This window comes from Dermochelys coriacea, chromosome 18, assembly GCF_009764565.3.
Source record: "Dermochelys coriacea isolate rDerCor1 chromosome 18, rDerCor1.pri.v4, whole genome shotgun sequence".
In the NCBI taxonomy this organism is placed as follows: Eukaryota; Metazoa; Chordata; order Testudines; family Dermochelyidae; genus Dermochelys; species Dermochelys coriacea.
In genome coordinates, this window is record NC_050085.1 from 11,018,801 (window position 1) to 11,035,657 (window position 16,857).

Sequence of the window (16,857 nt, forward strand, 5' to 3'; positions counted from 1 at the left end):
CTTTGCTAGTGCTTTTTATGTAGCCTGTTGTAAAACTAGGCAAATATCTAGATGAGTTGCTGTACCCCCCCGGAAGACCTCTGCATAGCCCCGGGGTGCACATACCCCTGGTTGGGAACCACTGCTTTAATCCACCCTCTGAAGACCAGAGTCTGTCCCAGTGCCACTACCTAGGATAATGGGGCTCCCCCACAGAGGGATAAATAGTGCAAGGAATGTCCCCAAAAGCTTCGACACCTCTTCACAGCACAGGAGAATATTGAATACCAGCTGCCTGGCAGGACAGGGTGTGATTCTAAAACATCCTCCTGGAGGGAATATCTAGCCAGTGGGTGGGGGCCACACAGGCAACCTGTTTTTTTTCTGATCCCTGAATCAAGAGCCCACATGTCTCTTTGAGAGGGAGGTTTGGCACAACCAGCACCAGCAGTTCAATGATGCTTGTCCTTCCCATCAGATAGAGACCATCGGCGATGCCTACATGGTGGTGAGCGGCCTGCCGGAGAGGAATGGCGAGAAGCATGCTGATGAGATTGCCAAAATGTCTCTGGACCTGGTGGCTGCGGTCCGACAGGTCCTGATTCCCCACATGCCAAGGGGCAGGCTGCAGCTGCGGGCTGGGATCCACACAGGTGCGCAGATGTATACCAGAGAACAAAACCAGGAGAGAGGCAGCAGTCGAGTGATTTGAGGACGGGGTGGGGACAGGAATTGGGGTTTCTCAATTGCATTTCCAGATCAGCTGCTAAATCCCTGTATGATCCTGAGACGGCCAAGTCTCTGTGCCTTAGTTTCTCCATCTGCCAAGGGAGGGTAAGGATTCTTGCCTACATCACAGGGGTGCTCTAAAGCTTAATTAATATTGGCAAAGTGCTTTGAGACCCTCCGATGTCAAGTGCTACATCAGTACAAAGTATTAATAGCTGGCCAAGTCCTGAAGCACTTATTGAGGGCCTGCAGTCCTGAAGTCCTGAGGGCCCGCAACTCCTATTGACTTCAGAGGGCCAGAAATGATATGCTCAAGAAGAGATTAAAACTGGCACCTGCATCTCACTTTGCTCTGGCATTTCTGCCAGGCCTCTCTCAACCCTGGACTCTCTCTGCCTTGCATTTCTGCAGGCCCCTGCGTAGCTGGCGTTGTTGGGTACAAAATGCCCCGTTATTGCCTCTTTGGGGACACGGTGAACACAGCTTCTCGCATGGAGTCCACCAGCCTGCGTAAGTGTTTCAGGCGTTTCCCTTCCCTTTCCCCCGCCTCCCAGTCCTGTCCCTCCCAGAGCTCATTCAGCAAACAGGCCGATGCCCCAAACAGGCTCAGGTCCGCATTTCAGGGCACGTCGGTACCATGATGACTGACTCATCAGAAATACCCAACGTATCCATCCTGCCCACTGTCCACCTCAGCACAATGGCAGGGGTTAAGTGTGCAAGTGATTGAGGTTTCTCTGGGGCTGGTGAATGAACTCCCATAGGCTCCAGGAACCATCACCACTTTGCATTCTCACTCACACACACACACACACACTCACAATTTTCCCATTGGAGAGAAAAAGGAAAAAGAGAGACCGTGACACCTGGCAAATGCTAGTATGTCACTTAAGGTGCTCTGGGAAGCTGCTTGGATACTACGGCGAGGTGGGTGACACAAGAACCTGACTAGTATATCACCCATAGCCATAGGTGCCAACTCGGTAGGTGCTCCATGGCTCAAGCACCCACGGGAAAAAAATAAGGGGGTGCTCAGCACCCACCAGCTGTTGGGTGGGGGGCTCAGGGAAGGCAGAGAGGAGCCGGCAGTGGGCGGGGGGCCTTGGGGGAGGGGGCTGAGAGGAGCGAGTGAAGGGCAGGTGTGGGGGCGGAGTGGGGCAGGAAAAGGCAGAAGGAGGGCGGGGCCTCATGAGGGGGGTGGGGCTTCGGGCGGGGCCAGGGTGGAGCATCTATTGGGAAAAATAGAAGTCAGTGCCTATGCCCGTAGCAGAAAAGGGCAGCAGCAGTCGGAGGCAAGCTAAGCATCTGCTTTTAAGGAGAGGCAGGGACTTCGATATGTAAGTAACAGGTGTGCTCTGGGCCAAGGTGCTCGAAGCACCACAGGCCTGGCAGGAGTACTCTGAGAAAAACGAGGCTTACCCACAGCTGTATTGAAGGTTAGTGACCCACCCGCAACGGGGACTCCAAGCGTTGCAGTCATGGAGGCGGGGAACCCAGCACACCGGAGCTTTGCCTGGGATGGAGTCCCTCTGGCCGTGCGACATGTAGATGCGCACACAAAGGCTAAAACCTCCGAGGCCCACTGGAATGCGGCGGCCAATGCCCTGGCGCGCGGGGAGGTCTTGCAGCTGGCGGAACGGTACCATGTGGAAGGAGGCCACTGGGGAGCCCGAGCATCGCAAATCACAGCCCTCCGCCAAGGTGCCTCCCTGCCCTTGGCGGCCTGTCGGACGGTTCGTGCCAGTTGTCCAGTTTGCTCCCGCTCGGCGCCCATTGCCCTCCCGGGACCAACCAGCAGAATTGCTCAGGCTGCAGGTCCCTGTCAGGATTGGCAAGTGGACTATATTGGCCCCTTGCCTCAAGAGCGGCGCTGGCAGTATGCCTTTACGGCTGTGGATACATATACTGGCCTGCTGTTTGTATATCTCAGCGCCAGCACGGCCGTAGCTACTACGTTGGCTGCGCTACAGCAACTGTGCTCCCGCTATGGAACTCCACGCACTTTACAGAGCGACCAGGGAACCCACTTTACGGCCCAGGCCGACAGACCTGGGCCGTAGACATGGCAGTGGACTGGCACTCCCATCTTCCATATACGCCTACAGCGAGAGACCTTATTGAGCGCCTGAACGGGCTCTTGAAGGATCAGATCCGTCGCCTCACCCCCAGCCATACGCTCCGCGAGTGGTCTGGGGTGCTGGAGCAGGCTGTCTGGCTACTCACCAATCGTTTGTTGGGTGGCCAGACGCCCTTCCAGCATCTGGTCTCTCACCCTGCTCGCTGCGCCAAATGTTCTGGGCCAAGATGCTCGAAGCACCACAGGCCTGGCAGGAGTACTCTGAGAAAAACGAGGCTTACCCACACCTCGTTTTTCTCAGAGTACTCCTGCCAGGCCTGTGGTGCTTCGAGCAGCTTGGCCCAGCACAAGGTGCTTTAGAAATACCATGGATACCCGGGCCATGGCAACGCTCCTGTTATTGCGAGGTGCAGTAGTGGCTGCAGCCACTGCCTTGTACGTACCATCTCCCCTGCTCTAAGAACCGAGTCCGAACTCTCCGCCGGCCTTGCATTCCCCATGGTTCTCCCAACCCTCCATTATCCAAGACGCACACATGCTTTAGCTGCACGCAGTGAGTCTCCTTGATTTCCAGAGCGGCTGAGTCTCAGGCAGTGCTGACAAGGCAGGGCCAGGCAGCCACAGGAGCAGGAGCGGGAGCTGTTCCTGCTCTGGGACGGTCTGGCGCCCGTCACTTCTAATGCTCTCTCCTGATCTGTAGCTCAGAAGATACACATCAGCTCCGCTACCTATCGAGCTCTGCTTATGGACGATGCCTATGAAATTGAGCCGAGAGGGGAAATCGAAATCAAGGTAACTGTCTCCTGAGGGGCCGCAGTAATAAAGCAATTTAATCGGACAGGGAAAAAACAGAAAATGGATCCATCCGCGCCCCACCCCCCCGCCTGTGAAGTCCCATCACCTCACACTGTGATGGTCCATGACCTCCTCACAAATTAATCAGGGTTGGGCCTGGTGGGTGATTGGATAGGAGGTCACGAGGGAAAAGCCAGCTGTATAGGAAGAGGTGCTGGTGAGTTAGTAAGAGACACTTAGCTCTTTGAGGAATTCTTGATGCCCGGTCATGGTTTTAGGGGTTACTCTGCTGTTAGAAGTGCTGCCTTTTGGATAAGACATGACACTGAAAGGTCCCGGTCCTCCTCCCCGGATGATCATGTCCTGACACTTTTCACACGGGAGTAGGGCTCTTAACTGTGGTTTTCAGGCCCAGGTCCAATGGCTGACCTAAGTTCCCTCTTCCAGTGTAACCAGATGGGGCAATCCACGTCTCCTCATCTGTGGTAGCATGTTGCCCTGTCATGTTAAAGGTGTGTGCTGTGAAACACGGCTGCTGGATTTGATCCACATGGCTTCATTGGCCGGGGTGGGGCTGGTAGAATCCCTGCGCAAATATAGTAAATACAAGAGCATCATCATTACACTGAATGATGCTGCCAGTCCTGCCCCCGCAAGTCCCTTATCGGAACTGATCCTTTCTCTGCACTCCAAAGCCATTTCAGCAGCTTGACACTGCTGTTTCCTTTAGTCCAGAATAGATCTGAAGCTGCAGCACTCTGGAGCCTGGGCACATGAGAAATATACCCCTTCTGCTTGTGGTATGAGCACCTCAAGTCTGTGCAGAGTATGAAATCTTTCCATGAGCACAATCATTTCCCCTGGAGAGGATAGTAGAAAGGGCCTATGGGTGTCAGACCCGGGCACTGACAACACAAATTGTAGGCATGGCCACAGCAGTAGTTCCCTATGCTGATCGCAGCCAGTGGCAATGGGTTTTGTTCTGCTCTCTCCCCATTTTTGCCCAGGGCAAAGGCAAAATGAAAACCTACTGGCTCCTTGGGAACAAGAACTACAGCGTCCAAAATGACAGCCTGGTCTGTCACTGGAATCCAGCCATCTCCAGGAAAAAGAAGATGGAGAACAGTCTGATGTCTGTCCAACAAGTAAGTGGCTGAGTGTTCTGGTCTGTGGGATGTCCTGTGTAATGAATGGTCATCGGCTGAGATAAGTGGGGCACTTGGATCTTTTTTTCGCCTCTAGGTTATTGGGAGGCCCCTGCAGTGTATAGATGATAACGCCAGTGTTCCTTTGTGTTTGATAGTCGAGTACAGGTTCCGTGGGTGCAATGCTGAGCGAGAGAAGCACCTTAGCATCTCAGGATGGGACGGGCTCAGCCAGCCAGACCAGAGTAAACTCTGACTTGGCTTGGACAGCTGGGAGTTCTATCAGCGACGCAGGCCTGGAGCCGAAGAATGGGTCTCATCACAGCTACCTACAGAGCCTCAAGAGTAACATTGTTCCACTGGGCTCTCCAGTGTCTGGGCAAGGGGACAACGATGCCAGTCTGGACCAAGGGAAGTATCTCGGAGACTATAGGAGTGGATTGCTGGGAAAAAATGGGTTTCTCCCAGGGTTTGTGGATGGGAAGTGACAGGATGGGATGTGACCCATGATGAGGGAATGGACTTTCCCCGGGTACCGTCATTTGCTATTAAAGTACCGCATCTTTTGTATTTAGCAATAATTCTGGCTTCCGATTAACAAGGGAAGCCAGCCAGCGCTAGGATCTAAAACTGGAGTAGAAATAGGGAAAAAGTGTTTTTTTCTCTAACCCAGGAGACATTGTGATGCTACAGCTGGGACCCCCACACCAACCAGGGTGAGAGAGAGAGAGAGAGAGATCAGGTCAGATTCTGCTCTGTTACTCCAGATTTATACCAGTGTAACTCCTTTCACTTCAGTCATGTTATTCTGGTGTTATTGCAGTGTAACAAAGCAGAATATATCCCTAGGAGTCCAGAAACTTGGCTAACAGAATTCGGAGCAAACAACCTATGGAGAAGAGGGTGCATGTAAAGCCAGCATGTGCCGTGTGTCAGGGAATATGGAAATATGCCTCTTTAATTCCAGTGTCTTTCTGGGCCAGGTCTATGTGAGACGAATGGTGTGTGAAGGGTGCTTAACTCTCCTTTTCTCTAACTCCCTGCAGCAGTCCATCTTCCCCGCTCTCCCCCAGAGCAGAGGAAATACCCACCCCACCTGGCCTCTCCCAAATCTCTGTCTAGGCCTTGGAGGAGTCCATTTATAACTGAGCAGCGAGATGAGGCTGCAGCTCAGTTTACATTGCGAGGGGAGGCTAGGGCCCTTTGAGAGTTTAGCTTGTTTTTTTTCCTCAGTTGGATTTACACACCACATTACCGATGAGCAAGTGGCAGCAATTTTCTCTCCAGCATCTGATCCAGAGAAAACAGGGTGTGCTAAGCCATCAGCCGCTCCCTGACTGTGGCAGCCATTAGGCACCCTCCCCCTCCCCCCCGCACACCTATCTCAGCCACAGTTCTTTTAAAGAATCACAATGAACAGGAGGTCAGGCAACTACTGTAGAAAAGGGAATCAGCAGTTCAGGGCTCACTGCAGGGAGGCAGGACAGGAAGTCAAGGCCCCAGGGTGGTCTCAGGAGCAGAAGTCTTCTGTTTGGGTGGCAGGCACAATTGGGAAGCTGCAACCTGTCTTCATTTCTCTATTGTCAGAATATATGTTGTTTCATGCACCTCAGATCCATTTGGTCTGTGTAGTCTTCTGCAAGGCCATCCCAGTTCCCTGGTTACTAATGGGGACTGTGAAACATCAAAGGGATGCTGCTGAGGTTCTCTCTTCACAGGCTGAAAGCCTGCATCAGTCCCATCAATCAACCCGACAAGGAGCAGGGAGCACATGTGTGTCAAGCTACGGAAAGTCTCCTAAATCACTGAGTGAGGTGCCGTGGTACATGGGTGCACTGCATGGAGACTGCAAGGATGGAATCCTTCCACCAGGCTTCAGCCAGCGCTCCGCAGATGTGATGCGGGTTAAGCAGGAGAGGGGGAAAGCAGCAGACGCTGCTGAAAAGCCACCACTTTCAAGCCAGAGCAAGCAAATGCCACAGGTGCAAAAGAAGCAGCCGTAAAAGGAGAGGGAGAGAGGCAGCTGGTTATGCAGGGCAGCAGGAGCTGGAAGAGCACTTTGCTGTCTGTGATTGTTATGAAAATCCTGGATCGAGATCAGAAACAAGTTATTTGCATGGAAAAGGAGCCTGTTCAGATCCTCCCCGGCTTCGGTGAGGAAAATTGCAGAAAATGGCCCCGTCTCCATGATGACAGGCAGCAATTAGTGTCATTAGTGCACCCAGCTTTGGTTCAGCTCTGAACCAGCCCAGCCAGGGTCTGCTTCTGCCACAGACAGGAAGGACCAATGTGGATCCTCTTTCTATGCACTGGGTCTGTGCTGCTCCACAATTAGCAGCGTGGTGAAAGGATAGTTGGGCTCCAGGTGATTTGGGGGGAGGGGGCTGTGCTTGAAACGCAGCAAGGCCGGCGCTAGGTGAGGCTTGGAGCTCTGTTCCAGCGGGTTGGGTCCTCTGCTGAGACTGACTCTTAGTAGGGCAGGCTCTTGTCTGGGCAAGCCGGGACCTGAGCTTGGTTGGAATGACATCTTTTGCCTGCGTTATGCCTCGGCAGTAGCTGGACCCATGACTATGCCATGGCTGTCTGGGCTGGAAAAAAATCTGTGGTTGGAATTAGAGACACGAAGGGGTGAAAGGCACAGACAGACCTCTCCCCTTGTCTCTGAGCATGTCTGCCTCCTGGATGGATGCCGAGTTTTAGGTAAGGCCCCTGACAGTGACAAACATTGTTTGGAACTGGGCTCCAAATTTCTGTGGCTGCAATCAGCACTGTAAATCCAAAGATGAACGCAAGGCTCCTGCTGTCTCCTACAAGAGCGGCATTAAATAAAATATTGACGATTTTCTATCTTTCATGAAACGGCATGCTGGGGTCTCAGGACTCTGGTTTTTCAGCAGTGGGAGATCTTGCATCAGCTGGTGTGGCTGTGCCATTAAATCAGAGGGGGGGAAGCATATGATTTCTAAAGAAGGACCTCGGTTATTCATGGTGGGGAATCCACTATGCATTTGCACAGACACTAATGTCCATTTACCTGCATTTGCATTCTCCTGTCTTCTGAGAGGCACACTAATGTCAAATGGCACTCGGATTCATATCAGTCTTTATGGTCACACAAAGTCGACTTGCTAATAAAGCTTAGCACTTCTCAGACTTCTCTGCCTACATAACTAAGTAATCCTCACAACCTACCTCTGAGTTAGGGATGTCTCTGTTCCAATTTTGCAGGGAGAGTCTTTTTGTTGTTCGCTTGTACCATGCAAAGCACACTGAGGGCCCTGATCGAGGTCCCTAGGCAATACAAATAATACTACTAGTATTGATGGGGAAAACAGAGGCAGAGAAAGATTAAGTGATTTGCCCAGGTCTACATAGTAAACCAATGTCAGAGCTGGGATTAGAAATTGGGAGCTCTTCCCTCCTAGCCCTAAGCTCAGACCACTAGCCCTCACCCCTCTCTTTAACAGGATAGTGAGTGGAAAAACAGCAGAGCTTTAAACTCCATGAGAGTCGTGTGTCCTTAACTGGGTTTTGCTTAGCCAGCCATGGTAGAACATGTAAAAAAACCCCAGTGGATCTGGGATCTCTCTTCTCCAAACTCCATAGATGGGGATATTTGGCTAGGATGAGTCTAATTGGTTACTGGATTTCAAGCCAGACAGACATCTGGAAGAGCATTTACCACCTGACCAACTAAGTCAATCTTGACAACATAGAAGAGTTACCATGTGATGTTCAGCTCTGGCGTTGTGTGTTTAAGGAACATGGGTGTGCTTGTCTATGCACAGCCTCCTCCATCCCTTCAACCTACATCTACATGGCCTGTCAACCCAGAGATTCACATCTCAACTCCTTGAGGCCAGGCCGGCCAGCTCTGCCCGCCCCCGCACTGCTGCCATTGCTGAAAACTCTGGAAGGCAGGACCCAGAGCAGACACTGTCCTGGCTGGAGGGAAATACTGAGACCCTCTCAACACAGCAGCATGTGGAACCTCTGCATTTGCTCCAGGGCTCCAGCCTTTAAGCCCGCTTGTCCTGATGCTAATTCTCCTGTGCCAGCAGGTTCCTAACAGGTTTGGGGGTCTCATGCAGCTGTGTCACAGAGTGCCCAGGAGATGTCACTAAAGGCTTGGCTGAGGTGCCCCAGCCTTGTTTGTGTGATCAGCGCTAATCATCCAGCAAAGCAGGGGAGGTGGCCCAGTGAGGGTGATTTCAGTGCACTTTGCTGTCAGCCACACTTCTTCTGTTGCCAGCTGCTGAAAGTAAAAGGGGAAGAGAGGGGCTGCCTTAGAGCATGAATCCCCTTAGCAAGGAGAGAGACCAAAATTCTCTGCTCCCATGTTCACTCCATGCGTTCAAATCCAGGAGTCAAGCCCCAGAAAATCATGAACTGGTTTAAAAAAAAATATTTTTCAAATTAGTACATTTTAGGGTTCCTTTTATTTGTCCTCTGTGTTTTCCAGCATTTAGGGGTCAAGTTTCTCTGCAAGCACAAGGGCTAGAATTGTACTTTAAAAAAAAAAAAGAAAAGAAGAAGAACCAGAGATTCCCACAGAATCACATGACTCGAGGAGCTGAGGCTTATAAGAGAAACATCAACTACCTTGAAACTCACGGTGCAATCACGAGAGCTGGCAATGCTGCCGTGAAGTTCTGTGGAATAACCTAACCAGCACCACGGCCCCCACCCTGCCCGATGCTGCTGTAAACCATTTCCATTTAAATATCACTGGGATTCATTTATCAGACCTTTAGGGAGTCACTGAGCCAATGGAAGCTGGCATGGGGGGTGGGGGGGGTCGCAGAACAGAGCAGAATTTGTCCTGCTGTTTTACCTTCAGCATTTTCTCCCCCCTCATCTTCCCTCTGTCCCAGTCTCTCCTCTCCATCTCCTTTACCTGTCCTTGGCCCTCTCCCTTCCATCTCTTCCCACAACCCAAAAGGGGTGGGAGGCTACATCACATGTACTCCTAACTGTCTCTGTGTAGCTGGTTAGCATTTTGGATGGTTAAAACCAGCATGTAGTGGCAGGTGGCACCCTTGAAATGAGGTCCTGAGACAAGCCTCCAGCTTCATAAAAATGACAATGGGAATACCAGCACAGATCAAAAACATTTCCACCTCCCGCTTACAACAGGCAAAGTTCCCACTTCTACCTGGTGGTTAAATTGGGCCAGAGAAATGTTCTCACCTGCATTGGGGTGGTGTGGTGTGTGTGTGTGTGATGAATACAGGTGGGAAAGCCAAGCAGGAGCCAGCAGTAGAGAGCAGAGAATTCTAGTAAGTTATACTCGGTTTCAACCAGCCCCTAACGGAGATCAAAGCTGGAGATCAAAGCTAGGAGTGGAGGTGGCTGGGGGAGAGAAAGCACATGCTGGACAGGGGAGAGGAAAACAAACAGAACTGCACCAAGCTCTTTGCCTGTCCAGGGAGGCTGATCAGACGACAGTTAAGCTGGCTATTGAATTGTATTTATAAAGAATGTCAAAATAGTAGGAAATGAGTTTCTGGCCTAAAAATGAATCTAATCCAGATACATTTAATACGGATATACATACTAATGTGTCGAGGTGGATTTGAGTAAAGTGTACTAATATACATACACGCACACGTATTGAATGCCAGCAACAACATACAAGCTTAACGTGATCTACAACCACAGAGCTGCCACAAGCTAGTCAAGATCTGAGGCACATGGTGAGGTGTGAGACAGTCACAACTAGAGGCCAGATTTTTCCCTCATGGCTTCAACAGGGGAGTTGCACGGGTGTGTAAATGCCCCTGCATGACTAAAGGCCCAATGCTGTAGTCCTTACTTATGCCACAATGTGACCATCGATTGTGACTCTTTTCTGCACATTGCATTCTGCCTGTAAATGTGAGGAGAGACTCTGGAGGGCAGGGCAGTCTTGTGAGGTAGATGGGAAATCTTGCACAGTAAGACAGACACATTCTAATGGAGACTTTATGTTAGTGCTTTCTTGTTTTTCTTTTTGTTTTTTCTGAATCCAAATAAAAGGCACTGAGCCTGAAAGTGGATTGAGAACATGCTACAAGGTCACTTGCTAGCTCCTGGGAAATGCCACAGCGTGGTGCACAGAGCCGAGAGATTGTGGTAGTGTCAGAAATAATCACATCCCAGGTAAAAGACAGCATTGAGGAATGCCAAGCTGGTTTGGTCCTGCTCCTTGGAACTGTGCAACAGAGTGGGAAGGACATGGGAGATGCCTGTATTGTTTTGCTATTACATGCTATTGGTTTATTCAGACTGTGAGGTTTGCTATAAGATTACAAGTGGTTTAATTCCAGCAGGAAAGGGGACAAATTTTCCTGATAGCCCCCCAGCTCTTGATACTTAAAAGAACTTCAGAGAACGACTGCTGTGAAGTCTGTCCCTGACACTGCTCCCTCTCCCCCCTGCAGAGCACAGTGGGAGGGGACACAAACCCATCTGCCCACATTCAGGAGTCCAAGGCAGACAAAGTACCTTGGAGGGGGATTAAAAAGGGTAACCCTAGAAGAGCAGGAAAGAGGGAGGGAGGCAGGGAGAGGGTGCAGGGACTCAGACTGTCGCCCTTAGCCCCAGAAGAGGGTGTATGTGGACAAGCCGGGCTTAGCTGAGTTTTAGGTAAAACAGCTATACCTGTAGACTCGCTGTTGTGTTAATACTTCTTTGCTCCTGGTATGCTAGAGAGGCAGTATTGCCTAGTAGATAAGGCGCTGGACTGGGATTCCATAGAGCTGGGTTCTGTTCCTGGCTCTGGCCTCTTGGTGACCTTGAGCAGGTGACTTCACCTCTGTGCCTCAGTTTCCCCATCTGTAAAATGGGGATCATGATAGTGACCCCCACTTTGAGATCTGCTGATGAAAAGCACCAAGTAAAAGCTAGATATTATTATACAGTGTTACCACTGCTGAGATTAAACACCCCTTGGTTTTGAAAAGGCTGGTTTGTGTCCCTGTGTTCACACCCATATAGTGCCCCAAAGGGATCCGAGCCAGGCCTGCTGAGCAATCACAGTTGACACCAGGGTACTGCATCCCACAGCCCCAGTCTGGAGAGTGGGCAGAATAGGGGACAGGTGAAAACCAGAGACTGTCACCTGGAGGGGTGCACTTGGAAACCTGAGGAGGCTCAAAGGGGTGGATAGCTTTGAATCATGCCAGGGAGTCACCAGAGATCTAATGCATTGTGCATGCATGCATTGTAAATCTGCTCACTGGGCCAGCTCCAGAGACAGAGCTCACAGCCCGAGCAAATGGAGCAGTGTTTCCTTGGTATCCATCCAGATTTCCCCTCCCACACTGGTGTGCAGCGTATTGTACACACTTTGTTCATCCGGCTGCTGCCCTCCATCCAAGAAGTGGCTGCATTTCAGAGGCTCACTATGTACAGAGCTTTTGAAGCACTTTGCAATGCAAGGTGCTGGATCAGGGTGGTAGCTACAGCACACCTGGGACTCAGCTCAAACACCAACCCTTCCGCCCCCCCCAAAATCAGAATCCCTCTGGCACCTGGAGCTGTGACTGACACCAAGTGAACACACTGCTCCTCCAATTTCCCAGGTCTGCTCCCTCTCTTCCTGGCAAACCCCTCTTGTTTTGGGAGAAGAGTCCTGGCTTCTTATGCCACTGGCGGCTATTACTGGGCCACCAAGCAAGCAGCTGATCCCAGTGTGATCCCTCAAGGTTTTCCGGATAAGCGGGTGGGGCAGGTCACTCAGGCATCATCCAGCATGAATGGGCGCTGACATCATTCCCCCTCCTGTGCTAGGCTTGCTTATTTCATTCCTTATTGAGCCTGATAACAGGAGGTGTTTGTGCGAAAACATCCCAGAAACCCTGCCTGGATCAGGGGAGGGAGCCGGGGCGGCTGGATGAGATTTCACCAGCGAGGCTGTTCTGGATACATGCTGTTTGGCCGCGGGACATCTCCCCAGGCGGAGAGGGAAAGAGTCCATGTCCTACTATGCTTCAGGGACAGCAAGTCTGGCTCCGTTTATGAGCCCTCCTCTAAACTCACTCAGCGCTTGGCCTGCTTCTACTTAGGCCCTAGGGCTGGAGCTTTCCAAGGAGCCCAAGCAAGTTGGACACCCAAGGCCCATGGAAATGTGATGGGAGTTTGGCACTTAATTCCCCTAGGATGCATTGAAAAATCCCAGCCTGGTTCCTTTATTGGGGTTCAGAAGTGGCAGAGGCTGACTGTGAATGTGGGGGCCAAGGGTAGGAGAGCCAGGTGGGTGCTCTGTAGGGGGAGCCGAGAGTTCTCCGGGGGGCAGCTGGCTCCAGGCTGGGAAGAAGGGTCTTGGAGGTTCTCGTCTCTCTTTGCAAGGGTAGCTTCTCCTGGCTCCAGCTCAATCAACCCGGTTCCTACCTGCTCCAAGGCCTGATCCTAAGTACTGCAGCAGCCATTCTGGGTCCTGCTCCATCCCCGACATGTACACACAGTTTACAAGGAACTTTGGTTCCCAGAACATGCAGTGGAACTACGCCCATAGAGCAGCCTTCTCCACGTAACTATTTGGGGCCAAACTCTTGTCAGAACATCTCATGTAACTTCAGCACCATTCAACCCAGCCCTGAACCTTAGCCCTGGTTTCACCTTGGGCTCTGAACTGATCCAAATGCTCCTTCCCCACCTCATCTACCTCTTGTCCTGCTTCTGGGAGCAACTGGAAAGCAACCAGTCAACACACTGCCCATCACCATATTTTCTGAGTGCCTGAAAAGCCACGAGCCCCGGCCATAGCCAGACTCAGCAATGCATAGCCTGGCCCCCCGAGCCTGGAGACCGGAAAGGGAGGCAATCTGCAGCTTGTTCTCTCCTCCAGCAGCCTGCGGGCACACGCTTGACTGGGGCCACACAAGGCTGGATTTGGATCAGCCAGAGCCCCAGTTCAGCCTGATGGCCATTTTCCTTGGCCACTCTCTCTCTCCGTAGCTCCAACTCCTACCCAGTAGCATGGACTGGGACAGTGGGATCTGACTGGCTTCACAAACTCACTAGCTCTTGGGTGTCAGACCAAATGAGCTTCACGGAGCTCAGTAATGCTGAACACGTGTTCCTGTTGGTGAGGTTCATTAGGAATGCAGCTGAGCAGCTGCACAACAGGTGAGACAGCAACGGGGGGGGGGGGATTTACTCTCCCCCCTCCATCTCCCCTTCTTATGAATCCCTTGCCCCATGCACGTGTTCACTGGCACATTGATAGACACGCCATCCAGACATTCGTCCACACGCCCATGTACCCTATACCCCAGGAGCCAGTGAACCGCCTCCATGGCTGCTGAGACCTTCCACTCCCCCCTGCCCACGCAACTCAGCACTTCTCCTGTGTGGGGGGAGGTTGAGGGAGGTCGGGAAGTTAGAGAGACAAAACTATCTAAAAAAATCTAACAGTTCAGTTCTAGGTCCTGGCCTGTGCATTCACTAAACACACAAGATAGACTGCTCACAATAATCCAGAGCAACTCCAGGCATGTGCCAAAGAGACTGGATTGCCCTGCCCAGAATTATGTCCACGGTCCCTAGTGGTGGTACTGCCTTGCATTAAGGCTTTGGTCTCATTTCCAGCTTTCTCTGTGAAAAGTGCAGAGCACATGGCCCCACAGGCCCCTCTTGTTCCTGTCCATTAAAGCCCAGCAGGGGCCATGTGCCACGACTTTGCCCTTTAGAGCATTCAGTAACTCCAGCCCCCTCATGCACACCTTATGTGAGCAGTCAATATTTTTAGGTCTTGGCTGAATGTTGGCAAACTGTGAAGCTCCTACAGCTATTACCACCTCAGCAGCCTGCAGAGCCAATGCAATATACAGTCCCAGAGATCCTGGCCGCTCTAGAGCTATTGTTCTGCCAGCCTGTTTTCAGTGCTGCTCACAAAGCATCCCCAACAGCAGGCAGCCTGGGACCCAGCTGAGGGTCTGGGGTCCTTTTCCCATTTGTTGTTTATGCTCCAGGGTCTGCTGCACTGGGGGCAGCAGGGAGTCTATTAGCTGATCAAGGGGTTGGCTAATTAGCAGCTCTGAAAGACGCACAGGAGCCAGAGCCGGGGAGCCCACACAGAGGGAAATGGCATAAAGACAACGAGCCCTGAAAACCCTTCTTCTGTTCCCATTTGAAGAGCTCGGTGGAACACAGCACTTTCCACTGGCTCCACCAAGACTCTCTGCTAATTAAAAGCAGAGGCTTTGTCTTCCAGTGCCTTGGATTGTTCATCTAGGCTAGACCAGAGCTTGGATTCACAAGCTAATGGAAACAGCAAAGTGCAGGAACTTGAAAAAAAAATTTTTAGTGGAGTTGGAGATCCCCTCAAACATAATACTGTCTGGCTGTTATGTAGCACTTTTTATCCAGAAACCTTGAAATGGTTTGTAAAGGAGGTGTGCATCACGATCTTCATTTTACAGACGGCAACTAAGACACAAAGGTGAAATGACTTGCCCAAGGTCACTGGCGGAACTGTGACTAGAATGCTGGTCTCTTGAAACCCGGTCCACTGCTCTAGCCCTGAGGCATCACTGCTTCCCTAGCTAACCCTGTACAAAGGCCATGGAAGGGAAGGATAATCTGGTGGTTAGGATACTTGCTTAGGACCCACGAGGCCGTGGTTCAAGTCCCTGCTTGGCCACAGACTTTCTGTGTGATGTTGGGCAAGTAAGTTACTTAGCCTCTCAGTGCCTCAGTTCCCCATCCCCATCCCCATCCCCAATGGGGCTAGCGGCCCTACCTCACAGGAGTGTTGGGAGAGTTTCTACAGTAAAGACTGAGGTGCTCAGTTACTATGGTAATGGGGGCCAGAGAAGTACCTAAGACAGGCTGGTTTCAAAAAGTCATGAGGTGATCCTTGAATTCCTGCCCTCCTCCTGTGTGGGATGGGGCTTAGTGTGGGGAGTTCTTCCAGGCAGGGCCTTCTGAAGCTCCTCTCTGCCTTGGTTTAGGACAAGGAGATCTGCTAGGGGAAAATCTGGTCCTGTGTGTTATAAACTTCCAGGGGGCCTCAAAAGCAGAAATGGGCCAAAGCTACAAAGTTTGGACCCAACTCTGGCTTTCAACTTCTTCAGAGTTGGGGATACTTGGATCTAGCAGTTTTGGTTTGAGCTCATCGCTACTCAAAAATACCCACACACTTCCACCCCTAACCCTCCCTGATACAGTTCGCTCTTTGGACTGGTCTAGACTTAAAAGTTTTGCCAGCATAGCTATGGTGAATAGAAGTGTGATTTTTTTCTAACTGGTTTAGCTATGCTGGCAGATGCATTTATACCAGCAAAGTACTTCTTTCTTTTGGAGAACTGGTGTAAACTAGACCAGCTAGACCTTGTCGGTATAAACCACTGCTATAGCTATGCCAGCAAACATGCTCTAATGTAGACAAGACCTTTGATTTACAGAACGGGTCATTCATTTTGTTTCATACTTGTGTCATTTTGCCACATCCCATTACTTGAGCTTCTATCTTCCCAGCGCCTTTTTACACCTGGCTAGTTCAGCACAAGCCCATAAAGGAGGAGTCACTTTCCCAAGGCACTGCTGAAATACCAGAGGGCAGATTACCTGTAGTCCAAATTTTCACTGATGGAAGCTTTGGACGTGAACTTTAAGAATTAAGGTCTTTGTTTTTCAACTCCCAGGAGCACATGCAAGTCAGGGGGGAATCGTATTCTATTTCAAGAAGGTGTTACTTGCAGCGAGGCTAAAATTAGACACTTTGTTCCTAAAAAGACCTTGGAGAACAACAAAGATTTGGCAAGAGGGTCTTCAGTTGGGAATGTGACACAGGAAATGCCTACATGGCGGCCAGTGGTGATGTCATCTGGACTGCCCAATGGGGAGGCTCCCTGGTGAGGAGTCATGGGAAACTCCCAGAGAAAGCACTGGAACATGTTCAAGCCACTCTGTATCTGCAGGCGGCTGAGTGCAGAGCGGGGTGTGAGGCGGAAGTGTCGACAGGCCCCCTCCTTTAACGTTACCACATAAGGGAAACTGCAGCAGATAGAGAACTGTCATTCTTGCACTATTAGTGAGAAGCTCTTCAGCATAATCTCTGCTCCTCTCTTCCTGCCCCTGCTCCCCGTTTCACTGCTCCAGGAATTCTTGCCTTCCATACTTTCTACCTTCCACAAATGGCTTGCA

General features: G+C 51.2%; 1 protein-coding gene across 1 annotated transcript; it reads left to right on the forward strand.

The window, feature by feature from the left end:
• Nucleotides 1-367: 367 nt before the first annotated feature.
• On the forward strand, nt 368-9,873 carry LOC122457103 (receptor-type guanylate cyclase gcy-19-like; the record flags this gene model as incomplete). The annotated part of the gene is made up of 5 exons (XM_043500201.1): nt 368-632; nt 1,120-1,218; nt 3,486-3,577; nt 4,588-4,725; nt 4,884-9,873. Coding segments are annotated over 5 exons (924 nt in total), but the record flags the coding sequence as incomplete, so codon positions are not given.
• Between the last annotated feature and the right edge of the window lie 6,984 nt (nt 9,874-16,857).